Source organism: Haliotis asinina, chromosome 5 (assembly GCF_037392515.1).
Source record: "Haliotis asinina isolate JCU_RB_2024 chromosome 5, JCU_Hal_asi_v2, whole genome shotgun sequence".
Lineage (NCBI taxonomy): Eukaryota > Metazoa > Mollusca > Gastropoda > Lepetellida > Haliotidae > Haliotis > Haliotis asinina.
In genome coordinates, this window is record NC_090284.1 from 16,979,102 (window position 1) to 17,000,468 (window position 21,367).

The 21,367-nt window shown below is 40.3% G+C and overlaps 1 protein-coding gene and 1 long non-coding RNA gene across 2 annotated transcripts in view; one reads left to right on the forward strand and one right to left on the reverse strand.

The window, feature by feature from the left end:
- The window catches only part of LOC137283742 (polycystin-1-like), a 60,684-nt gene extending 57,050 nt beyond the window's left edge, over window positions 1–3,634 (forward strand). The window contains exon 36 of the mRNA XM_067815410.1: window positions 1,128–3,634. Within this exon, the coding sequence (XP_067671511.1) occupies window positions 1,128–2,557 (1,430 nt within the window). The 3' untranslated portion in view covers window positions 2,558–3,634. The remainder of the gene's footprint in view (window positions 1–1,127) is intronic.
- Window positions 1–21,367, reverse strand: part of LOC137283747 (uncharacterized) — a 702,566-nt gene that overhangs the window by 676,952 nt on the left and 4,247 nt on the right. The window lies entirely within an intron of this gene.

The following is a 21,367-nucleotide window of genomic DNA, read 5'->3' on the forward strand; positions in this document are numbered from 1 at the left end:
TCTGATAACAGTGTTATACAACAAATCAATAAATCATCGCCAAATATATAAATGATTACCTATTGATGAATTTACACGGTCATTTAGTTTTTCTCTGTGGGGTGACGTATTTGGATGGCGTCAGTGAAGTATCAACTTCCAATGTGTAAACTACACATCTGTTTAAAACAAAAAAATGGGGCCACGGTATAACTTAGTGGTCAAAGCGTCGCTCATTATACCGAAACCCCAGGTTCGATTCCCCCATGGGAAAGGAAAAAAACACATTGCCACGCCGTGTTGTTGGAAGAATGTTGCCAAAAGCGATGTCAGACCATACTCTCTTACTTTTGAAGCAAACTGCCACAATGTTTGATGTTCAGTTTTTCCCCCAAAATACATCTCCAAGCTCTCCGTGGTTTGTTTTTTGTTGGCACTCATTTGGAAATATATTACAAAATGTATAAACTGCCACTTTCCAGCATTTTCTTCCCACACAGGTTACTCCTATCATAGCTTATTACGTAGGAGTAACTTCTGTTGAAGAGAATGACTTTCCAGTTGCGTACCTCTGGTGATACAATCACCTCTGGAAATATGACGACTAAGTTGTTCCTATCTTGTGAGTTTGTTTGGTTTTACGCCGCTTTAAGCAATACTTCGGTGAGTAACTCCATAAATGTGTTTTAGACGTTGTAGTCCTGCTGGGACTCGAACCCGGACGAAACAATATCTTGTAGTGTACGAATGGCTGTGTAATGTTGAAAAGCATTACAACCTATTTGCTGACATGTCAACTTACTTTGTGGGGTAACCTTCTTGGTAAAGCGTCTACTCGTCGCTCCGAAGACCCAGATTTGATTCCTCACTCGCGTACACTGTGTGAAGCCCATTTCTGGTGTCCCCCGCCGTGATATTGCTGGAATAATGACAACAGAAGCGCAGTAGTAAATTCAATCACTCTCTTCACCGGAATAACGTTGATGAAAGGATGTGGAATGAGCACTGCAGTGTATATATGACCATACACACACACACACTGGAATATTGCTGGAGGGTTGATAAAGCGGCGGAAAACTATAGTCACTCATTCACTTCTTTGTGGAAAGTAATGCAACCTTTTAACGCATGTTTTTGCTCTGTTGCAGGTTTATGTCACCCAGTAGATGTCATGCAGACAGTCATTAGGGAATGTAACGAGGCATACTCTCTATTCAGCGAGTCGAAGGACAGTTTCTCTCCCGGATGGAAAGCATTAGGCGTAAACGAGACAGCAAGGATGGAATACAGGTACAGAACCGCCTCAGACTTGAACGGTTATCCGTACTTAGGCCTGAGGGAGCTCTATGGCGGTGGAGGCTATGTCGTTGAGCTCAGAGGTTCGAAATCCACTCTTGAACAGAAAATGATAGCTCTAGAGAATGAAGGCTGGATTGATAGATACACTAGGGCAGTCTTTGTGGAGTTTACTGTCTACAACCCACAGGTCAACTTGTTTGCGATCGCTACCATTCTAGCCGAGTTTGAACCGAGTGGAGGTGTCCTGACGTCATATCGTTTTGAACCTGCGACGTTGCTGCCGTACATGACGTCGGTGATGCTGTTCCAAATCGTGTGTGAAGTTATCTACCTTATTTTCACAATCGTGTTCATTGTTAAGGAGTTCCGTACGTTCCTCAAAGAAAGAACAAGGTACTTTAAGTCCTTTTGGAATCTTATTGAGATATCGATCATTGCAATGTCAGTTTCTTCTATCGTTGTTTACTTCTACCGGTTGATCGTTACGAATTCCCTCACTTCCGAGTTCAAACGTAACCATGGCAACGAATACATGAAGTTCCAATATGCTGGGTATTGGAATGAGATCTTCTCGTACATGATTGGCTGGCTGGTGTTCTTTGGTACACTGAAATTCCTAAAACTACTGCGTTTTAATAAGAGAATGTCACTCCTCGCTTCCACCCTGAGGAACGGAGCTCACAGCATCATCCACTTCAGCGTGTTGTTCGGCATCATGTTCCTGGCATTCATGCAGCTCTTCTACCTTACCTTCAAGAACGTCAGCACTGCATTCATAACAATGGTCATCTCAGCAGAGTCCGGAATCTTAATGATGATGGGTAAATTTGACATCTATGGGATGCTGATGGTGGAACCAATCCTTACCCAAATCTACGTCTTCTTCTTCGTCGTGACGTGCACCTTCATCCTCGTCAACATGTTCCTCTCCATCCTCAACGAGACCTTTGCTTCGGTCCGCGTGGACATCAGCAAGCAGAACAATGACTATGAAATCGTCAGCTTCATGGTCAACCGGTTCAAGAGATGGACTGGCCTCGGTACCGTACACACGACTCCACCTACCAACACCGCTACAAACAAGCCACCCACTGTGGAGGAGTTCCCGGACCGCATAGACCGCCTCCTCAGCTCCATCTCCAACGTGTACATGGACGACAACATCGGGGCGCTGTTAGAAAGCAAAGGAGAATCCAAGAAGATGGCGATGAAGAACATGATGAGACCGACAGCCCCGAGCAGCACCCGAGCCGGCCCCGTGAGAGTTCACACTGACTAAGTGTGGGATAAGTGTTCTACCGACTCAGCACTAGACAAGATACTTACATTCGTGGGCATCATAATGGCCTAATCTGTCACACCGACTTGATATCAAGTTTTTCTTCGGTTCAGTCTCTGTGTACCCATCGTAGTTTCCCTCAAGTACAGATAGTAACGAGTTGGAAGAAAAGTTGCGTTGTCTTATATAGACCATTACACAAATACGACGCGGGTATCTCAATAGAAACAAAAACAAACAACATTTCAGTATATTTCAGATTTTATTTGCCAGTGATTATGTAAGTCAGTTACAATAATGCTTACAATTTACTGTCAACACAGTATCAGATCTGTTGAAGTCAGTATCATGCCAGTAACATGAAAGATATGCTTTATGAAATCAAACAGGATATTTCGAAACTTCCATATGAACTCTTGATTCCGACTAATTTGGATATCACTTCTCCTGTCGAACATGTCACAAGTCAACTTTGCATTTTTAATTCATGACCCAATCCTCAATATTTTATCGCTGTCGTTTAAATTGAAATGGGATACTCTAGAAACTCGTTATAGTGTTAATGTTTTATTATGTTGTTGCTTCTAAATTTATTGGTACTTGTCTTAACCTGGTCTCACATTGAAACACCTGCTGTTACATCTCCATGATAACATACGTCATTTGAGGAATGTTTTGGCCTTTCAGTCAATCAGTGATTAATGCTCCTCAACGAAATCATATTTAAATCATTGATTCATTTATTATGTTTTTACCTAATATACGTACCATAACACACGTTTTGTGGAATTTTGAAGATTAAATAGCAATTACCATGTTAATCTGAGAGGAAGAAGAACCTTCCTTCTGACAACCATATCGATTTCATCCTGCAATTTTAACTAATATTGAATAGATTTTTATTATATTTCTGTTGTCTCAATTTCAAGATACTGTGATATTAAAACTGCTGTTTCATTGATGCAAAACTATTTTTCCTTATTGCGTCCGTCCATATTGGCATCTCCGAATAGAGATCTACTCATATGTTGCATTGTTACAGGTTTTATCAAGTCAATAAAAAGACAGTAGCAAACATTGCATAGTTGGATACTTTTCATTGTCCTCCTTGTTTACGTCACCCTCAACAGTGGGCGGTGGGTTAAAACATCCGCTCGTCACGCTGAAGAAGCGTGTTCGATTCCCTACATGGATGCAATGTGTGAAGCCCATTTCTGGTGCCCCTGTCGTGATATTGCTTTCATATTGCTACAAAGGGCGTAAAATCAAACACATTCATTCATTAACCCCCAATGCGTGTGAAGAAGATTTATAAATAATCCACTTTGAGCCAGACATTCTAGTGACTGACCACGCTACAGGGAGGGTCACGATGCCATGCATCAACAACGTCGGTGACGCTGACCATGCACCCGCTAACTGCCTCTTAGGACGTAGGTTGCTGGAAACCAACTCCAAACAGGATCTTTTGTTATTAGGAACGTAACTTGAATTATTGGGGAATATTATATGAAAGAACCACTGACAATTGTGATGACACCAGGTGTTCATGTATATACACCCGTCATCACAGCATAAAATCGGATTGAGAGGGGCCGGGACCAGATTGTTATGTTCTGTTTTGGTATGCAGATGTGAAACTTGTCAATGCTGTCGGCATTCTAATTGCTGGATCCGCATAAACAGGTTTCCGTATTAATGAGCGAGTTGAGGTTATGCCGCTTTGATCAGTATTCCGGCATTCTCAATGTGGAAGGAAGACCCGAAGTAATGAAGGCCTCAACAATTTATGGGGAAATTGTCGAAAACGTTGTTGGTTGTGATACGCCCGGACCTATACTCTTCAAAACAATTAGGGGAACTGTACTTTCAATGAACGATTGTCGAAATTGGGAGATATATGGGATTGAATCAATGTTGATACAGTGATAATGGATGTTTTGTGAGAATGCATCGCCATATGGAGTTCCTTCAAAGCAAAGCTGTTCGTTCAGTTATCTCCCTTGTTAGGTGTCTGGAGTATGACATGAACATTTCAGGTTTACAATTTTCAGTCATTAGTGTGTGATTTTGACCATGCACAGATACAAGAAAATTATCGGAAAAAATGGTCTACAGTGATTTATCAGCCTTCCTGATGAAACCCCATGCACGTGTAGGAGGCTCCCACGTTGTGCACGTGCTTCCCATGCATTGTGTTTGCGTTTGGTGATGACGTGAAATGATGCTGCGTACACAAGATGAATGTCATTGTAATGTTCCTCATCGGGTTTTCTTTCTACCAGACTTCAAAGTTCAGGTTCCCCTACGTTTTTCGAAGAGAACAGAATTTCGAAGCTCTCTTAACGCTATGAGAGTCGTAGGTTTATGTTAATTCAAGCCACTTACAGCTATCTTAGCGCTAAGAGAGCTTCGACAGTCTAGGCCCTGAACTTTTATTGGGTTTCGAAGATATTTCAAAAACTGTTTCGCGTGCCCAGGGGACGCAACTCTCCGAAGCGAGTAAGTGGAATGGCCGCATTAGATTTCGCTTCACTGTCAGTAAATGAGTGAGTGAGTGTGCGTGCATGTAAGTGTTTCCATATGAAGTGTCCAGAATGGTTCCCCAATCAACGTGTTCAGAAACGACTGACTAGTGGAGAGAGTGCCTGCACGGAGAAACGAAGCTTACACCGACTGAGTCGCCACAGATGACGTTGTATGGAGAGAGATATAGGAGTGAGAGAGAAAGAGAGAGAGAGAGAGAGAGAGAGAGAGAGAAAGAGTGCACTGAATACATTTCAGTGAAAGGCTGCTTAAAACTCCGGTTTACCAGTTGACGCTTAGTGGTGATTTATGCTTATAAAATATTCACAAGCACAATATGACCGACTCATATTCTCGACATTTGAGAAACTCAGTAATCAGATGTAAATTGTTACCAATTAGCGTGCTTGTGGCATTTAGAAGTTTAATATGAATGTGTCACATTAACTATTGTAAATGCATGCAGTAAAGTTAGGATTACCTGTAATATGTACTTTATTCTATATTTATCATTATTAGTGCAAATGTTGGCATTGGCTGTTAGTATGTACTGTGTATAGCATTAGTATTATATTACTGGTGTTGGTATATTTAATACGATACATTAGTAATGAGTACGTATATTATCAATTAGTTATTGGCTGAAGATTAGCTTTTAAAGGACGACTAAACTCAATTTTTGGTACTCTTTTTATCAATGCATATGACAGAATTTTGTTTAGTCATAAACCAAACACCATTTTTTTTTAAAAAAACAAAAAACAAACTTGTATTTAATTAATACCAAGCGCTTAAAAGTTGCTAAAAAGCCGTCTGCTTCTCTCTCACCCGCAAACGAAACCGCAGTCAGGTTACATAACTCTGTCGCCAGAGCTCTACAGTGACGTCATAGAAGGAACGATTTCCAGTTAAATGTATAGAATATGTGTAGGAAGCTCGTCATTTTGCTGATTTCTCGACGTCGCCAAAGACATGCCGAATTGTTGTGTTGCCGTCAATTGTTTCTTTCGGGTGATGGTGTCACTACGCACAGATTTCCACCAGACTCCGTAGTTTGTGCTTAAATTGGTTGTTAATGTGTGCGAAGTGAGCTTTGTGGAAGCCTGTGGTATATATTAGATCGGATGGTTCGCCCCCTTGCACGCTTCCAGGATAGAAAATGGAGTTCAAGTTTCATCGAGTTTATAAAATCAAGACTGCTTACTACACATAGCTGACCAAAAGGATTTTGAATGGATATAACGTTTTCTTCCGCGGAAACGAGGTTGTGGTCGAAATGATAATATTATCGTAAGTAATATTATATTGACCCCTTATATTGACCGCTTCCAAGAGTGAAATTGTTATGTTATAAGCAATGTCATGTAAAATCCTAATGTCCATCAATAAAATACATATTTTACTACCAGTAGAAAGTAATTTTGATTTTGTAAGTCGGTGAAAACAAACTTAAATAGCATTCATCCTCAGACAGGGCGCCGCCATTTTTGAAAATCGTTAAGTCAAATCCATTTGAATTAATAAGATTATGCATGGTTTGTTCTCATCAAGTTAGAAAATCAAAACTACAAAAACATGTATTTGAATCATTACCAAAAGGAGTTTGCATGACACAACCTGTAACATAACCTAAGCGAGGTCGGGGTCGAAGTGAAAATACTCGGCGATAAATTTCTTCACTTGCTCAATTTACTTGGTTTGTAAATGTTCACTCACCAGTACATAGCCATTTGTCAATAAACGTCTTCATACTTGGTCTCATAATCCTAATTACTTTATAATCATACTTGTATGCATTTTGAAACTTACGAAAAAGAAGCGATCTGCGAATGTATAACAGGAATGAAATATTTAGACATTAATATATAGTTTTCCTCTATGCACCATAATTCGCACGCACGTCCTAGTATATGTCGTCTGCATCAGTAACCTTAACGACGAAAACAATGATTCTGTTGAAAGCTACAACTTATTAAAAACAAAATGCAAATATTAAAATTAAAGTTGTAGGAGCAATGTCAGGCTATTACCTTCTTCGAGGAATGTATCCATCAATATCCACAAAAACAAGTTATATATAATTCATCTGCAGATTTCCCACGTGATGTGTCTTTTGACAGTCTAATGTACGAAAACGTGATGCATCGTTTGAGGTGTTTCACATTGCTGCATAGTTTCATTGGTTACCCAAGGCAGCACACCTGGCAACTAACTGCATAATGTGCGTCATTCTTTTTAAAAAGTTATTTGGTTAGCCAATAATGAGCAATCAATCAGTGTATTGGCGGTTAATCCTTTGAAAGAAGGGTGTTGTTTTTTAAATAGACACAGACACGACATAGTGTATTCAGAATAGATTAGTAAATGTACATACATAAACACTACCTTTTGACAAATCCTCCATTTAAATCCCCATAAAACTAATTAATCAATCAGCGTGTTATCGGTTAATCCTTTGATCGATCCAGACAAAAGAAATGCCACATGGGGGCCTATGTCGGGTAATCTAAGTGGCGGCACCACTAATTATACCTGTTATAAATTCATTAACTGAGCATCAAGTGAATAATGACAAATAACGTGTAGGTTTATACCACCTAACACGGATTACAACCTAGCGACACCAAGCGATTTTGACAGAATCGTCTATGAAAACAAGTGTTGTAACTCGAAAACTAGGCAAAGCAGGAGACAAAACTAAATGATAGTAGATTGTGAGAACATCTAGCTTTCATTTTTCTCAACAGCTTTCGCGATTTCAGGTTTGTAAAAACCCGTAAACGAAATAGTCTAACCACTAAAATGTAGATGACTACGGCACAGACCCTCATTTCTATACCCACTATTACGTCACGGAGACGCGCCGCTCTGATTGGTTGAAATTTCGTTTGCGGCTGAGAATTGTGCACTGTTGACAAAAAGGTCGATTTAAGGTAATTAAAGATCGAAATGAGCAGTTTTAATGACGGGGTTTCATTTATAACGATGTCAGCAAGTGATTTTGCATTTGTGACCTTTAAATTTACTAGTTAGTGTTACTATTACTGTAGCAATTAGTTATTAGTAATTGGTAGTAGAATGGATTTGAAGCGTTTCAATGGGCATCATCCCGCTAGTCCGCTCCCGCTAGACCGCGATTGATTATGTGTGCCGGTAGTCCGCGATGTGGCTGTTCCAGTCTCATTACTCCCTCCCTACTCTAATCTCATTACTCTGCAATGCTTTGATAGACGGTAAGTAGAGTGTGTTTTCTTAGGTAAGATCAGTCTCAGCAATGTTATAATAGATACCCTATCATGGAATTTACGGCGGGTGGTATGTACAGGTGTTGAATGTTCCGCTTGAATAACTGTCGCCATTGTTAGATTTGAATACTTCTTTCCTATCTCACGTGTACCTTGGTCATGACTGTTGACAGCCAGTGAAGGCGTTTGGCTAACCTTTTACATTCAAAGGCGTTATGATCGTGCCATATTTGGTTAGTGGGTCAGTGAGTGGGTGAGTGAGTGAGTGAGTATGGTTTTACGCTGTTGTTAACACTATGTCAGTCGGGGGAAATCAGAAATGGGCTTGACACATTGTGCTAATGTTAGGAATCGAACCCGGGTTTTCAGCCTGACGAGCGGACTCTTTAACTACTAGGCTATCCACAGTCCCTTTTCTTTGTAGTCGTGGCATGCACAATCTTAACATTGAGGCCATACATCGTGCATGTTTTCTCATCTCTGTGTGCAAAGGGATGTTAATATGTTCATTGTTTGCACGGGACCATGTCAGGTGCTATTATGCCTTTCATATATACAAAGCCTTTAATAAGCGCAATATTCATGTGCCAGATAGATTTGTAGTTGGTGCAAATGTATAAAATGCATATTTTTATGGTTGAATCGGCCGTTTGCATGTGTTGCATCTTGGAGGTGAGTAAGGAACTTGTAAAGTTATCATTGATGTTATGTATTTCTGTGTGTAACCAACCAACAAACTAAAATAATAAACATAAACGAATAAACAGGATTCACGCCATGGCTGTGAGCATAAAATCTTCAACAACGCACAACCCTGCTTCATGCTCCACTCTCTTCTGGGTATATTCGGTACGACCGCCGTATAGCTGGAATACTGCTAAGTGCGGCGTAAAACTAAAGTCACTCACCCAGTTTGGTACGGAAAGGCGTCCGCCTATGTTAAAAGTGGACAGGAAAGTAATTCCAACAAGTATTTCCTGAATCAAAACACAAACTGGCAATGTTTTGGTTTTTTGCCGATCTGTGCTCGTAAAGGTTAATTTCCCGTGTGAAGATAGTGTCACCTCTGTGATCTATCGATACAATAGTACATGTTTACTGGCGCCCGGCCCAAGCTCTCATTTCAGAGATTCTGGTAAGACCATCCCTGTTGGTTGACCATTCCTTTGTCGTTCATATGCACCCTAGAATTATTTGTTCTCGGTCGCACTATTTGTCACTGATTACTACTGGGGAAGTGCGAGTGAGGTTAACTAAATGCCCCGTCGACACTCATGAAAAATTGACTTGCCACTGCGTGTGTTTGTGACGGGTGGCAGGGAACGCTTACCTCTTCAGTGAACACCTGTCACAGTTTTAACGTTCGAAGGCTGCGGTGTCTACATTATCCCCGGAAAGTTTTTGCTGGGTTAGACATGGCAACCTTCCTGGGAGAGGTCCCATTCACAGTGTGGGTTGAGTGTAGAGGGGTCAAGGGCCCTGAGTTGATAATGAGCCTTACTTATCTTTACTTCAACTCACTTGTGACCTGTGCTCTATGCACAGGATTACACAGGACCACTGCTACATTACTTGACTGTGATATAATGTATGCGCTCGTGACGAAGTCGGAATTGTAAAGTGGATGTTGTTTCAGCAGAAACATTTATAATAAATAAATATTGAAAGGAGTTTGTCAGTTATATGTATGTCTGCGCTTCGCACAATATACTCAGTTCCGATGTATAATAGATAATGTGTCGGTGATGGCATTCTCCTATTACACTTAGTCTCTACAAATTGTTCTTAATCATGAGAATATATAAGCTATAGACTTCTAAGGCCGTATATCCGATTTCAGTTCACAAAAAGGAAGGAATGTGTGCAGTCTAAGTGAACTTAGCCACAATATTATTCATTACACTGCTATTTTAAGACTCGGTATATGGCAGTGTAACGAATAACACTGGGCCTAAGTTTACTTACACTGGAATGCGTGAATATTATCGCCATCGTTTGCTCCTGTTGTATTTAATGAGCTGGGGTAAGTCATGTCATTAAAGCGATAAAGTTGAGTTCGATTCCTCACAAAGGGACAGTGTGAGAAGCCCATTTTCTTTCTCCTCTGCCGTGAGATTGCTGAAATATTGCTAAGCGTAAAACCTTGCACAGTCAGTCTAGATAGCGCGAGTTAACATGTCGCCGAGTGACATGGATGTCTGGAGTAAGGCATAATGACTCACCCCTCACTCACTCGCTCAACCATCCATTCACTCACCTATTCACTCACCCACGTAATTTCAGTCATTCACTTACCCACTCATCCATCAAAACTCAGTCAATCATTCACCCGCTCACCCACTCACCCACTCACCCATCCACCCACACACACACACTCACCCACTCATAATTTATACGGGCGCTGGAGTAGCCTCGACTGAAGGCATTCACTTGTCACGCCGAAGACTCGGGTTCGATTCCCCTTATGGATACAATGTGTAACAACCGTGATTGGTTTCCCCCGCCGTGATGGTGCTGGAATATTACTAAAAGCGGCGTAAAATCATAATCACTCACTCCTTTAACCGCAATCCCGGTGGTGAAATGAACGCTGGTAGCGCAATGACCGCCTCTGTGGAGGTATAGAACGCTTGAAGCAGCAACATTAGACACATTAAATCGCACCTCTAGGTTCAGGACAGTTTCTGAAAGCCACCCACACGGTGGTACTTGAATGCCAAGGCCAGTTAATGGTTCCACTCGCATCGATTGTTTCCTAGTTGCAACCACTGCCTACCCTCGGGGTGTCATGATCTGGCAGCTGGCGTACAAAGTGACTGACTTGTTTCACGCCGCCTTTACAAATCTTTCAGCAATAAAATTTCGGGGGACACTAGAAATGGGCTTCATACATTGTGCTCATATAGAGTACCCCAATTGTATTGACTTAGGAAAGCACGACAGAACTCTCTCATCCCAACCCTAATCCCACAGAGGGACTACGTAGGGTCGTAGTTAACTTAACATAACACGTGTACGTGTGTGTGTGCGTGCGTGCGTGCGTGCGTGCGTGCGTGCGTGCGAGTGTGTGTGTAAGTGTCGAAGTGTGTGTGGAAGTGTGTTGAAAGTGTCGGAAAGCGAACAAAATGTGCTCTAATGGTAAGTGCGTTACATTACCTTTTTCCTGACAATGTTACCAAACACAACCTTGATGAGTACTCAATGAGGGAAAACGTTACAAAAGCCCACGTGTTGAAGAGATAAATGCTTGAAACATATCCTCTGGTATTCTTGTAATTATTCATAAGAATTGTCTTCCCGGTTGAGCTCACGGCTAAATTGGGTCACGTGTACCAATCAGATCGCAGGACACCCGTGACGTCATGTTCCTGGCATTCCTACCGCCTCTGGGCGAAATCGACTACAAAGCGCACAGTGGCTGTGCAGTGATGGCTGGCTTAATACCTGTGCACTTTGTTATATTTGTAAGTATTCTTCTTATTCAAGTTTTTAATCACCGGATTTGACACATGAACTATGCTGGTTGTTCAGTCTCGCTGACATTTTGTTTATGGTGTCCCTGTATTTTCAGCTGGCTTTATTACAGCAAGGCCAAACAGGTATGTACCGTATATATATCGTATCTTCATTGTACAGAATACAATCTCCTCCAGGAAGAGAGAGAGATACATCCTGTTCAAGACGAGTGACACGCTTTTGTTTTCTGTGACACCAGTCCTGTTACAGCTACAGCATTACATAAGCTGCTTGAATTCCATTTTAATCAATTTCACATTTCGCTTTGACGTTTAATCGTGGGTGCATTAAGGTATTTTTTGCACGGATTTGAAATAAGTGATTTTCTATGAAAATGTGATGGCATGTAAAAAAACCGTAAGCAAAATTTGTGATTTTTTATAGCCGATGCTTTTTTATACATGTGATTGGGAAAACTGGCATTTTATTATCACCCACGATCTTCAACATTAGTTGTATTTGTATTGACCTTTCGGACGGGTTATTGATTCACAGTTCACAAAACTGAGGAAATGCCAACTTTGTGTTGTTGTTACTGTTGTTGTTTGTTGTTGTTGTAGAGAGGTATTTTTAAACGTTACACGTTCCACAGTCAAGTTACTTTATGAAACACTGAAAATAATAGACTAAACCTATATATTTCACGCTTCCCTAACGTTGTTCTAAAGCATAACAAATGTTCAACAATTTGTTCATAAAAGTTTAACATCATTTCCAAAAGGTCATACGATAAACAAGAGCTATGATCTTTATTATTTGAATACCGTTGTTTAGTGGTGGGCATATGACATCCACGATAACAATCCTTGTTGTATCCCCTTATTGCCAGGAAAGGTACAACAATGCCCTTTAACTTCTTTTGGTATGGCAGGGCAGAGGCTTTGAACCACGGCAAGTCCCCTCATTTCAGATGCTCTGCCTATTAGACCACCATGAATATGTTGTTCAGTGTCCTTATTTGAAAAAAGTTCCATATAGTTATTTAGCAATACGGGATTAAGAGGGTAAACGTAGTTCCATATGTAGATGCTATTGTTATTTATTTCAATAATGGGAACAACGTGTGTGGTAGCCTAGTAGTTAAAATATACAGTCTTCATGCTGAATATCTGGGTTCGAATCGGTTCGATAGGATTAATAAAGCTCTTTTATAGCGTCCCCGTTATGATTTAAGTTGGTGAACATAAAAGCGACACAGTGAACTTCGATTACTTGAGTCTGATTACTTGGTTTCATATCAGCAGAGTTTAACCATAGCAGTACAAAAATGTGTCCATTAGTCGTCACTTTCGACACAAGCCTGTAACAGATATGGCGATATATTATTCATGAACTTTTGACTTGAAATGGCAACAGCTCCCGCAGTCGACCTTCCTGGCTTTCATTTTGTTGTCGAAGATTCCACTAATTCCACTAATTTTTTAAATGTATTTTTATTTTATTTTTTTTTACTATATATTTGTATTATTATTTTTTTTTATTTTATTATTTTTTGCTTTTCTTTACATTTAATATCAGTGCAGTAAAATGTAAATAATAATATTGATATAGTCTATATCTTTAGATGAAAGAAGCAGATCTGGCGACCTCTGTCAAGTCTTAAAAATACATTGAGGTTAGACTGAATCCAAACCGGAAGTTCGGATATACCGAATGTATCCTATCCTGTGGTTTTGTTGGACTTGCTTAGGTCTTAAAACGCCTCGACGTGTAGGGACTGATTTGACATGGGTTCAGTATATTCCATAGTGCAACCGTGTTTGGATTAAGGATGAATTATTGTGACTTATTGCAGAACCAGGGTAGGTTTAGATCGATGCAAGACATTATGGTTGCGTAACACATACCGAAAACGTAAATCCAAACAATACCGCACACAAAGCTCATAGAAGCTGAGGTAGCAGGTGTCATCGCACCTGACATTTCCCTTTGGTATCTGGTGTTCTATTTCACAAATCCATTCCGGTCTGCCATCATGACCTTCTTGGGATAAATATTTAAATGTGATGCTATCAATTTCCCGTAAAACCGTAAAATCAATTCTGAAACTATCTCGTTTGGAGTCTGAAACTGAGTAAAGCACGTATCGGGAACTGAACAGATATAAGGTTCACGCAGTTTTGTGCAAAGGTGAAACAAATATTTCGAAGACACATTATGTCGCACGTCCTGCCTAATATAAGCGTTACTTTAAGAGAAGATTACTGGGCTATAACCAAGCCACGTCCTGTCATGCGTGGCCAAATCGTGTTATTCCGGGACAAGCCGAATAGCGAGGTTACGGAAAGGAGCGAGTGGTGACGAATGACCTCGTCTAAGAGTAGAAATCCCCAGCGTGCAATAGGTCTGTAAAATTCGTGAGGTGCTCCTTCCGGCACGGAGATAATTCACGGCGCTCTTTGCGCGCGCCAGCTTGCGATATGCGGCACGAGGCCCAGCATACCTCCGTGTCATATTTCTGGTGACAACTGTATATACTGAAGAACTAGTTCTGGTTCCAAAATGCGCAATCGCCAAATGTGACTTTACTTTACTGGACAAAATAGTTAGGGACATGTGTAAATTTTGAATTGATGCATAATGATCTGTTTATTCATTGACACACTGATGAAATATCAATCATAAAAAAACAATATCTCTAACGTTTTTGTACAGTATAGAAAGGACCACATGTACAACCGTGTTTGACTGGCATAGTTGTTGACGGTCCTAACTGATCGATATTTTGCCATGCCTACAAGGATTATCGATCCCTTAAAGTCGACTTCCAAACAAACATCAGACCATTCTAACAGGTACAAAACGCTGTTTCTTACCGGAAGTACTAAAGTGAGGTGTGACCTTCTTCCGGGCCTGATACACATGGAATCAAAAGTGTTGTGAAGTCAGCTTTGGTGGCCTGTTTGAAAGACACTGAATCCAAATCTGATGCTCATGATATCAGTCTCTGGGTTGTGTGGTCCTGACTTGATTGCGTACAGAAGAGCATGTTAACTAAATTCAGAATGTGAAAGGGTGATTCCTTACACATCAAACACAGAATTCTTTCTACAGCCGTCTACGATGACGGGTGATGTTATGATCTTTCTTGATTACATGCTCATTTTATCCATCACATTTTTCATGTTCTTTATTTCTTCTACCTTTTTATCTAAAGCCGCACTCAGCAGTATTTCAACTAAATGGCTGCGGTCTGTTAATGATCGATGTCAGATAATCCAGTGATCAACGCGATGATCGATCGTCGCTACTGTGATACGACGGCATGTGTCACCCAATTCCGTTAGTCGCCTCTTGCGACCAGCAAGGCTTCCTGAGGACCAACACTAACCCTGATCGCCACGGGTTTCGGTGTGTTGCATGACCATCTCATCATACTTCAGTCTAAAGCCGACCAGTAGAAAATATCACAGTAACAAGAAACTGCCTCAGAGTCTTTCAGAACCATGCATGTTGACGAACCATGCAAGACGAGAAAGCAATATCATTGTGCGAGAAAGCGATAGAGCGAGAAAGCGAAAGAGCAAGGAAGCGAGAAAGCGATAGAGTGAGAAAGCTATATTACCCACAATACAGTCCTGTCTAGGCATGAATGACTACAAACTGGAGCATACTCGCCATTCGTAGTTTCTCAATAGTGAGTGAGTGAGTGAGTTTATATTTAACGTCACATCAGCAATGTTTCAGCCATATCGTGACGAGAACATTTGACACTGAAAGAGATAATATGTATTTCATAAATAAACCTGTCAGCAAAGGACAGTAAAACAACTAGAATATCACAGTTACAATTTAAAACTAGTGTGGAAATTAAAACTAAGATCACTATTTGGACAACACAATATAAAACACGGGCTATTTATCACCAACGACAGAAGGTAGATCACCATACTAGGGACCATGGGGACTTACAGTACATTTGCTTCCTGCATGGGCCCTAGCTGGATTTACATCATCCTCTCAGCCGTTAGTAATTCAGGAAATCTAGCCATAAAGTAAAAAGACAGTTATTCTACTATTAGAAACAGAGGAACGTTTTCATGTACTTTAAATGTCTTGGGACTTACGTACCCTCTCAGGAGGACAATAATTTTACTGTGCTTTAACCCCCCTCGAGGATACAGCCACTAACACTCTAAGTTACTAATTCAAACTTCCAAGAATAAAATATTTATCTATTTACAATTCATTTAGCAAATTTAAGTCTTTTAAAAATGCAATAATTAAATGAGTGCTAACATTATTAAAAAGATCCTTCAAAGTTCGTGAGTGAAAAAAATTATCCCTTGTGATGGAATATTCAATACAGTCAAGCAGGACATGCTTGACTGTGATTCTTTCATCACAAGGGATACAAAACGGAGGATCTTCACCTTTTAATAAATATTTGTGAGTATACCTCGTATGGCCAATGCGACATCGTCGCATAATGACCTCCTCAAATCTGGACTGACAACCCAAGTAAGTATAACCGATATAAGGTTTTATTTCATGTAATTTATTGATACCTACCTGGGTGTCCCACTTCTTTTGCATGAGATCACGGATATAAGATCTAATAGCAGTTTTATAGTCTGAGTACGGAATAAGAAGAGGAGTCACAGACTTGCTGAGGGCTGCCTTGGCAGCAAGATCGGCCATTGTGTTACCAGAAATGCCTACGTGGCTTGGTAACCAACAAAAGACGATGTCGTATTGGCCAGTAGCAAGATTATTATACAATTCAATTATTTCTATTAAAAGTGGATGTTTACATGAGAGGTTTTTAATAGCCTGAAGGCAAGAAAGAGAGTCAGAAAGGATGATATATTGTTTATGTTTAGGGTGTCTTTGAATATATTTAAGAGCTGTTAAGATGGCGTTTGCTTCTGCAGTAAAAATAGAGCTGTCATCTGGAATTCTAGAAGATATTGTTCTGGATCCAATGACAGTGGCACAAGCCACTGCACCACCGTCCTTGGACCCATCTGTAAATAAGGTTTTGTAATTGCTATATTTACTTATTACTTGATGATATTCTTGTTTATATTGTAATTCATTAGTGTCTGATTTTTTAAATGTAGTGGCCTACTTGTGGCCTAACCAACTGCCAAGGAGGAGAAGAAAGAAGTCGGTAAGGAGCTATATGGTCTAGCTCAATGCCAGCAGCAGCAATGAATGGTTTAATTCTGACTCCAAGGGGTGGAACAAGGGAAGACTTTTTGTTATACAGATGCTCATAAAGGGGATTAAAGACACAATTAAATGCAGGATTAGACTCATTAGAGGATAATTTTGTAATGTACTGTAAAGATAGTTTTATACGGCGTTGATTGAGAGAAGGCTCATTGGCCTCAACGTAAAGGCTGTCAGCAGGAGAAGTTCTAAAGGAGCCAAGACAAAGCCTTAGACCTTGATGATGGACAGAATCTAATAGCTGTAGGTTGCTTTTGCAGGCTCCACCATATACAATGGAGCCATAGTCAAGCTTCGAACGGACAAGTGATCTATATAAATGTAGGAGAGTAGCTTGATCACCTCCCCACTTTGAATAAGACACCACTTTCAATAAGTCAAGTGCTTTCAGGCATTTAGTTTTTACGGATTTGATATGTGGCAGAAACGTTAAATGTGAGTCAAAAATTAGACCTAAGAACTTGGCCTCCTTGACAACTTTGATGGGAATGCCATTTAAAAACATTTCTGGGTCTTTATGTGGTTTATATTTACGGCAGAAATGTATGCAATTAGTTTTGGATTTAGAAAATTTGAAACCATTCTCAAGACACCATTTATTAATTTTGTTTAAACACAACTGCAGTTGCCTCTCAATAGTATGCATATTTTTACCACGACAAGAAATATTAAAATCATCCACAAAAAGTGATCCGTCAATCGAATCATTTAAAACCTTTGATAAACTGTTGATTTTAATGCTAAATAAAGTAACAGACAAAATACTCCCTTGTGGGACACCCTGATCCTGATTATAATGGTCAGACAGGGTTGAACTCACTCGAACTTGAAACTGCCTGTCAGTTAAAAACTGTGATACAAAAAGAGGTAAACGACCTCTCAAACCAAAATCATGCAGATCCTTCAAGATGCCATGCTTCCAGGTGGTATCATACGCCTTCTCTAGATCAAAGAATATTGATACCGCATGTTGTTTATTTACTATGGCATTTTTAGCAAACGATTCTAGTCGTACCAAATGATCAATGGTACTACGATTTTTCCTGAAACCACATTGAATATTTGTTATAAGGTTATGGGTTTCAAGATACCAAGTTAATCTATTGTTGACCCTTCGTTCCATGGTTTTACAGACACAACTCGTTAAAGAGATTGGTCTGTAATTCGAAGGATCAGTATGATCCCGGCCAGGTTTTGGAATAGGGACTACAATGGCATTACGCCAGGAAGCTGGGAAATTTCCCGAAGTCCATATTGAATCAAAAATATGCAGCAGTGTTCCCAAACATGATTCGGGCAAATGCTTCAGGAGCTGATAGTGGATGTCATCAGCCCCTGTTGCTGTATCATGAGCTTGTTTAAGTGCAGTATGGAGTTCATGTAATGAAAATAATTCATTATAGTCTTCACCATTGTCCGAGTTAAAATTCAATCTCTTATTCTCCTGTTGTTTCTGATATTTTTGAAATTCTGGACTGTAATTTAACGAAGACGAATGTTTGGCAAGAGTTTCCCCAAACTTATTGGCAATGTCAACTGTATCTGTCAGTAAACTGTCACCATCTTTCAGATGATGAACAGTAGATTTGGAACCTTTGCCTTTTATTCTTTGAATCATGTTCCACACCTTTGAAATAGGTGTACGAGAATTAATTTGGGAAACATAGTTTCGCCAAGAATGACGCTTATTCTGTTTAAAAACACGTCGAGCCTTGGCACTATTTATTTTAACATTATGGAAATTGTGAACTGTTGGATGCCGGCGAAAGTATTTTTCTGCCTTCTTCCTACATTTCCTGGCCTGTTTGCAATCATCAGTAAACCATGGTTTACGAATATGTGGTGTTGCAGAGGACTTAGGAATAGTTTCATCAGCTATTTCATTTAGCTTGTCCGAAAACAACTGAATAGGATCTATAACATTGTCAAAACATTCATATTTCAACTGGTCAGAACAAAGAGTCCGAAAAAAAGTCCAGTTGGCCCTTTTAAAATTCCGCCTTGTTGGGGGAGGATCATCATTAAGGTTTATAGCAGAAAGTATTGTGGGAAAATGGTCACTTCCACCAAGGTCATCGTGGACTGACCATTCGAATTCGGTACAAATAACTGGTTCTGTTAGTGACAGGTCAAGTGCGGAATATGTTCCTGTACCAGGATGCAAGTATGTGGCTGATCCATCATTACATATACATAAGTTATTATTTGAAATGAAATCCTCAAGGAGTTTACCTTTATGGTTAGTTGCGGAACTTCCCCACAGAGGGTTATGGCCATTAAGATCACCCATGATGAGACGGGGCTTTGGAAGCTGATCAAAAAGATCCTGCAGATCGGACTGCTGAATAACCAAAGAAGGAGAAAGATACAAAGAACAAAGTGTAAAGGTTATCTGTAAAGTAAGTCGGACAGCAACAGCCTGAAGTTTGGTTTTAAGAGGAACAGGGCTCTGAATAATACCCTGCCTCACCAGAACAGAAGCACCACCGGTGGCTTTATCCCCTGGGGGTGAGAATGAATGATAGGAATTGAACTGACGCAATTCAAATCTGTCAGTACTTTTCAGGTATGTCTCTTGTAAACTAAAAGCTGATGGTTTAAAATCTTGAGATAATAACTGTAGATCGTTAAAATTGTTCCTAAGACCCCTGCAATTCCATTGTATTAAACTGGTAGTACTATTCATGGCGGTTCAACAGGGGATCGCGTACGAGAAGAACGACTTCTCCCATGTACAGGTTGTGAAGGAGTAACCTCCATATCGAGAGGTTCAAATGGATTATGATCCGTTACAGACGTAGATGGGGTAGATGGTACTTGTAAATGCTGTAGAGCTTTTGCCCTTCGCTGCTGTTTTTTTTTCTTTATTCGTCAAAGTGGCTCTTCCTTGTCCTGACTGTTTGTTTGATTCAATCTCTAGGTCTACTTCTGTCTGTGAAGCCGACGTTATTAAACCTGGTTGATTTTCAGAAATTCTATTTTGTTCATTGAGAGTGATTTGTTTGTCCTGCACCCAAGATATATTTGTCTGACATGAAGTGGAAACCTTTTCAACAAGACCATGAACAGGGGCGGAAACAGTGGATGAATATGATCGACTCTGAGACTGCAAGGATAAAATCTTTTTGGCTTTTTGGAAGGAGATGTTGTTTGTGATTTTTATTTTTAGAAGTTTTGCTTCATACTCGAAATTTTGACAGGATTTGGATGATGCCATGTGCTCACCAGTACAGTTGGCACATCTGATGGCCTCTGTGCATTCACTGTTATCATGATCCCCACTGCGACGGGAGCATACTATCTTTCGTGTACATGACTTGGCACCATGACCAAATGTTTGGCATCTGAAACATCTCAGTGGATTAGGTATGTACACGTCCACTGGGATGTTGAAATAGCCTGCTTTAACGGCTTTTGGTATAGTTGACTGTCCAAAGGTAAACAAGTAGGTATTTGTGTTAATGATATTTTCATCTTGTTTTCTCGTAAAACGCTTTACAGACGTCACTCCTTGATGTTTCAGTTCTGTAACAATGTCTTCCTCCGACATATATGCCAGACAACGAGATCTGTCTCGGACAATGCCTTTGCAAGTATTTAGTGATCTGTGTGGAGAGACAACAACTGGAGTGTTAACGAACTGTTTTAATCCTAACAGGTTGATAGACTGTTGCCTTCGGGCACATTCAATAAGGAGTGAACCAGAACGAAGCCTTGTTACGTTTGTCACCTCACCACAGACACCTTTGATGCCCTTAGAAATGGCAAATGGATTCAGTTTCAATGGACTTCCATCTGTTGCTTCAATGACCAAAAATCTTGGCCAAGTATCCACTTCTGCAGAAGACGCTTCATCATCAGATGATGTTGAAAGATGTCTACGTTTATTTTTCTTTGAACCAGAGAGTAGGTTTAGAGCCATGGTAGATTAATAATATTCCGCATCTCTGCTCTCCACCCGCCATCGAGTGTCAACATGGACGATCCTACAGTGGAAACCAAACTGCACGATCAGAGCTACAGGGATGTTATACTCCAGAGATACAGACGTAAATAGCTAAGATGTCTAAAAGAAGAAATGTCAGGCTGGTTCGGCCCATGCCATTCCCCTTAAGAAGCTCAGAATTTAGAGGTCAGTATCTCCAGATTGGCCCATGAGCCACCGCCTTCTGGCATCAGACACTAGGCAAACATATATAACATGAATTTAGAATGTGAACTTTCGTTATCAAAGATTCACAGTAATTAAAGTACATACTTTCCAGAATGTTGTCCATGCACAGGGCATGGCATGACCAGCCGATTGGTTGAACAGGGCCCATTCAACCACCCGTCTAGGTGAAGTCAG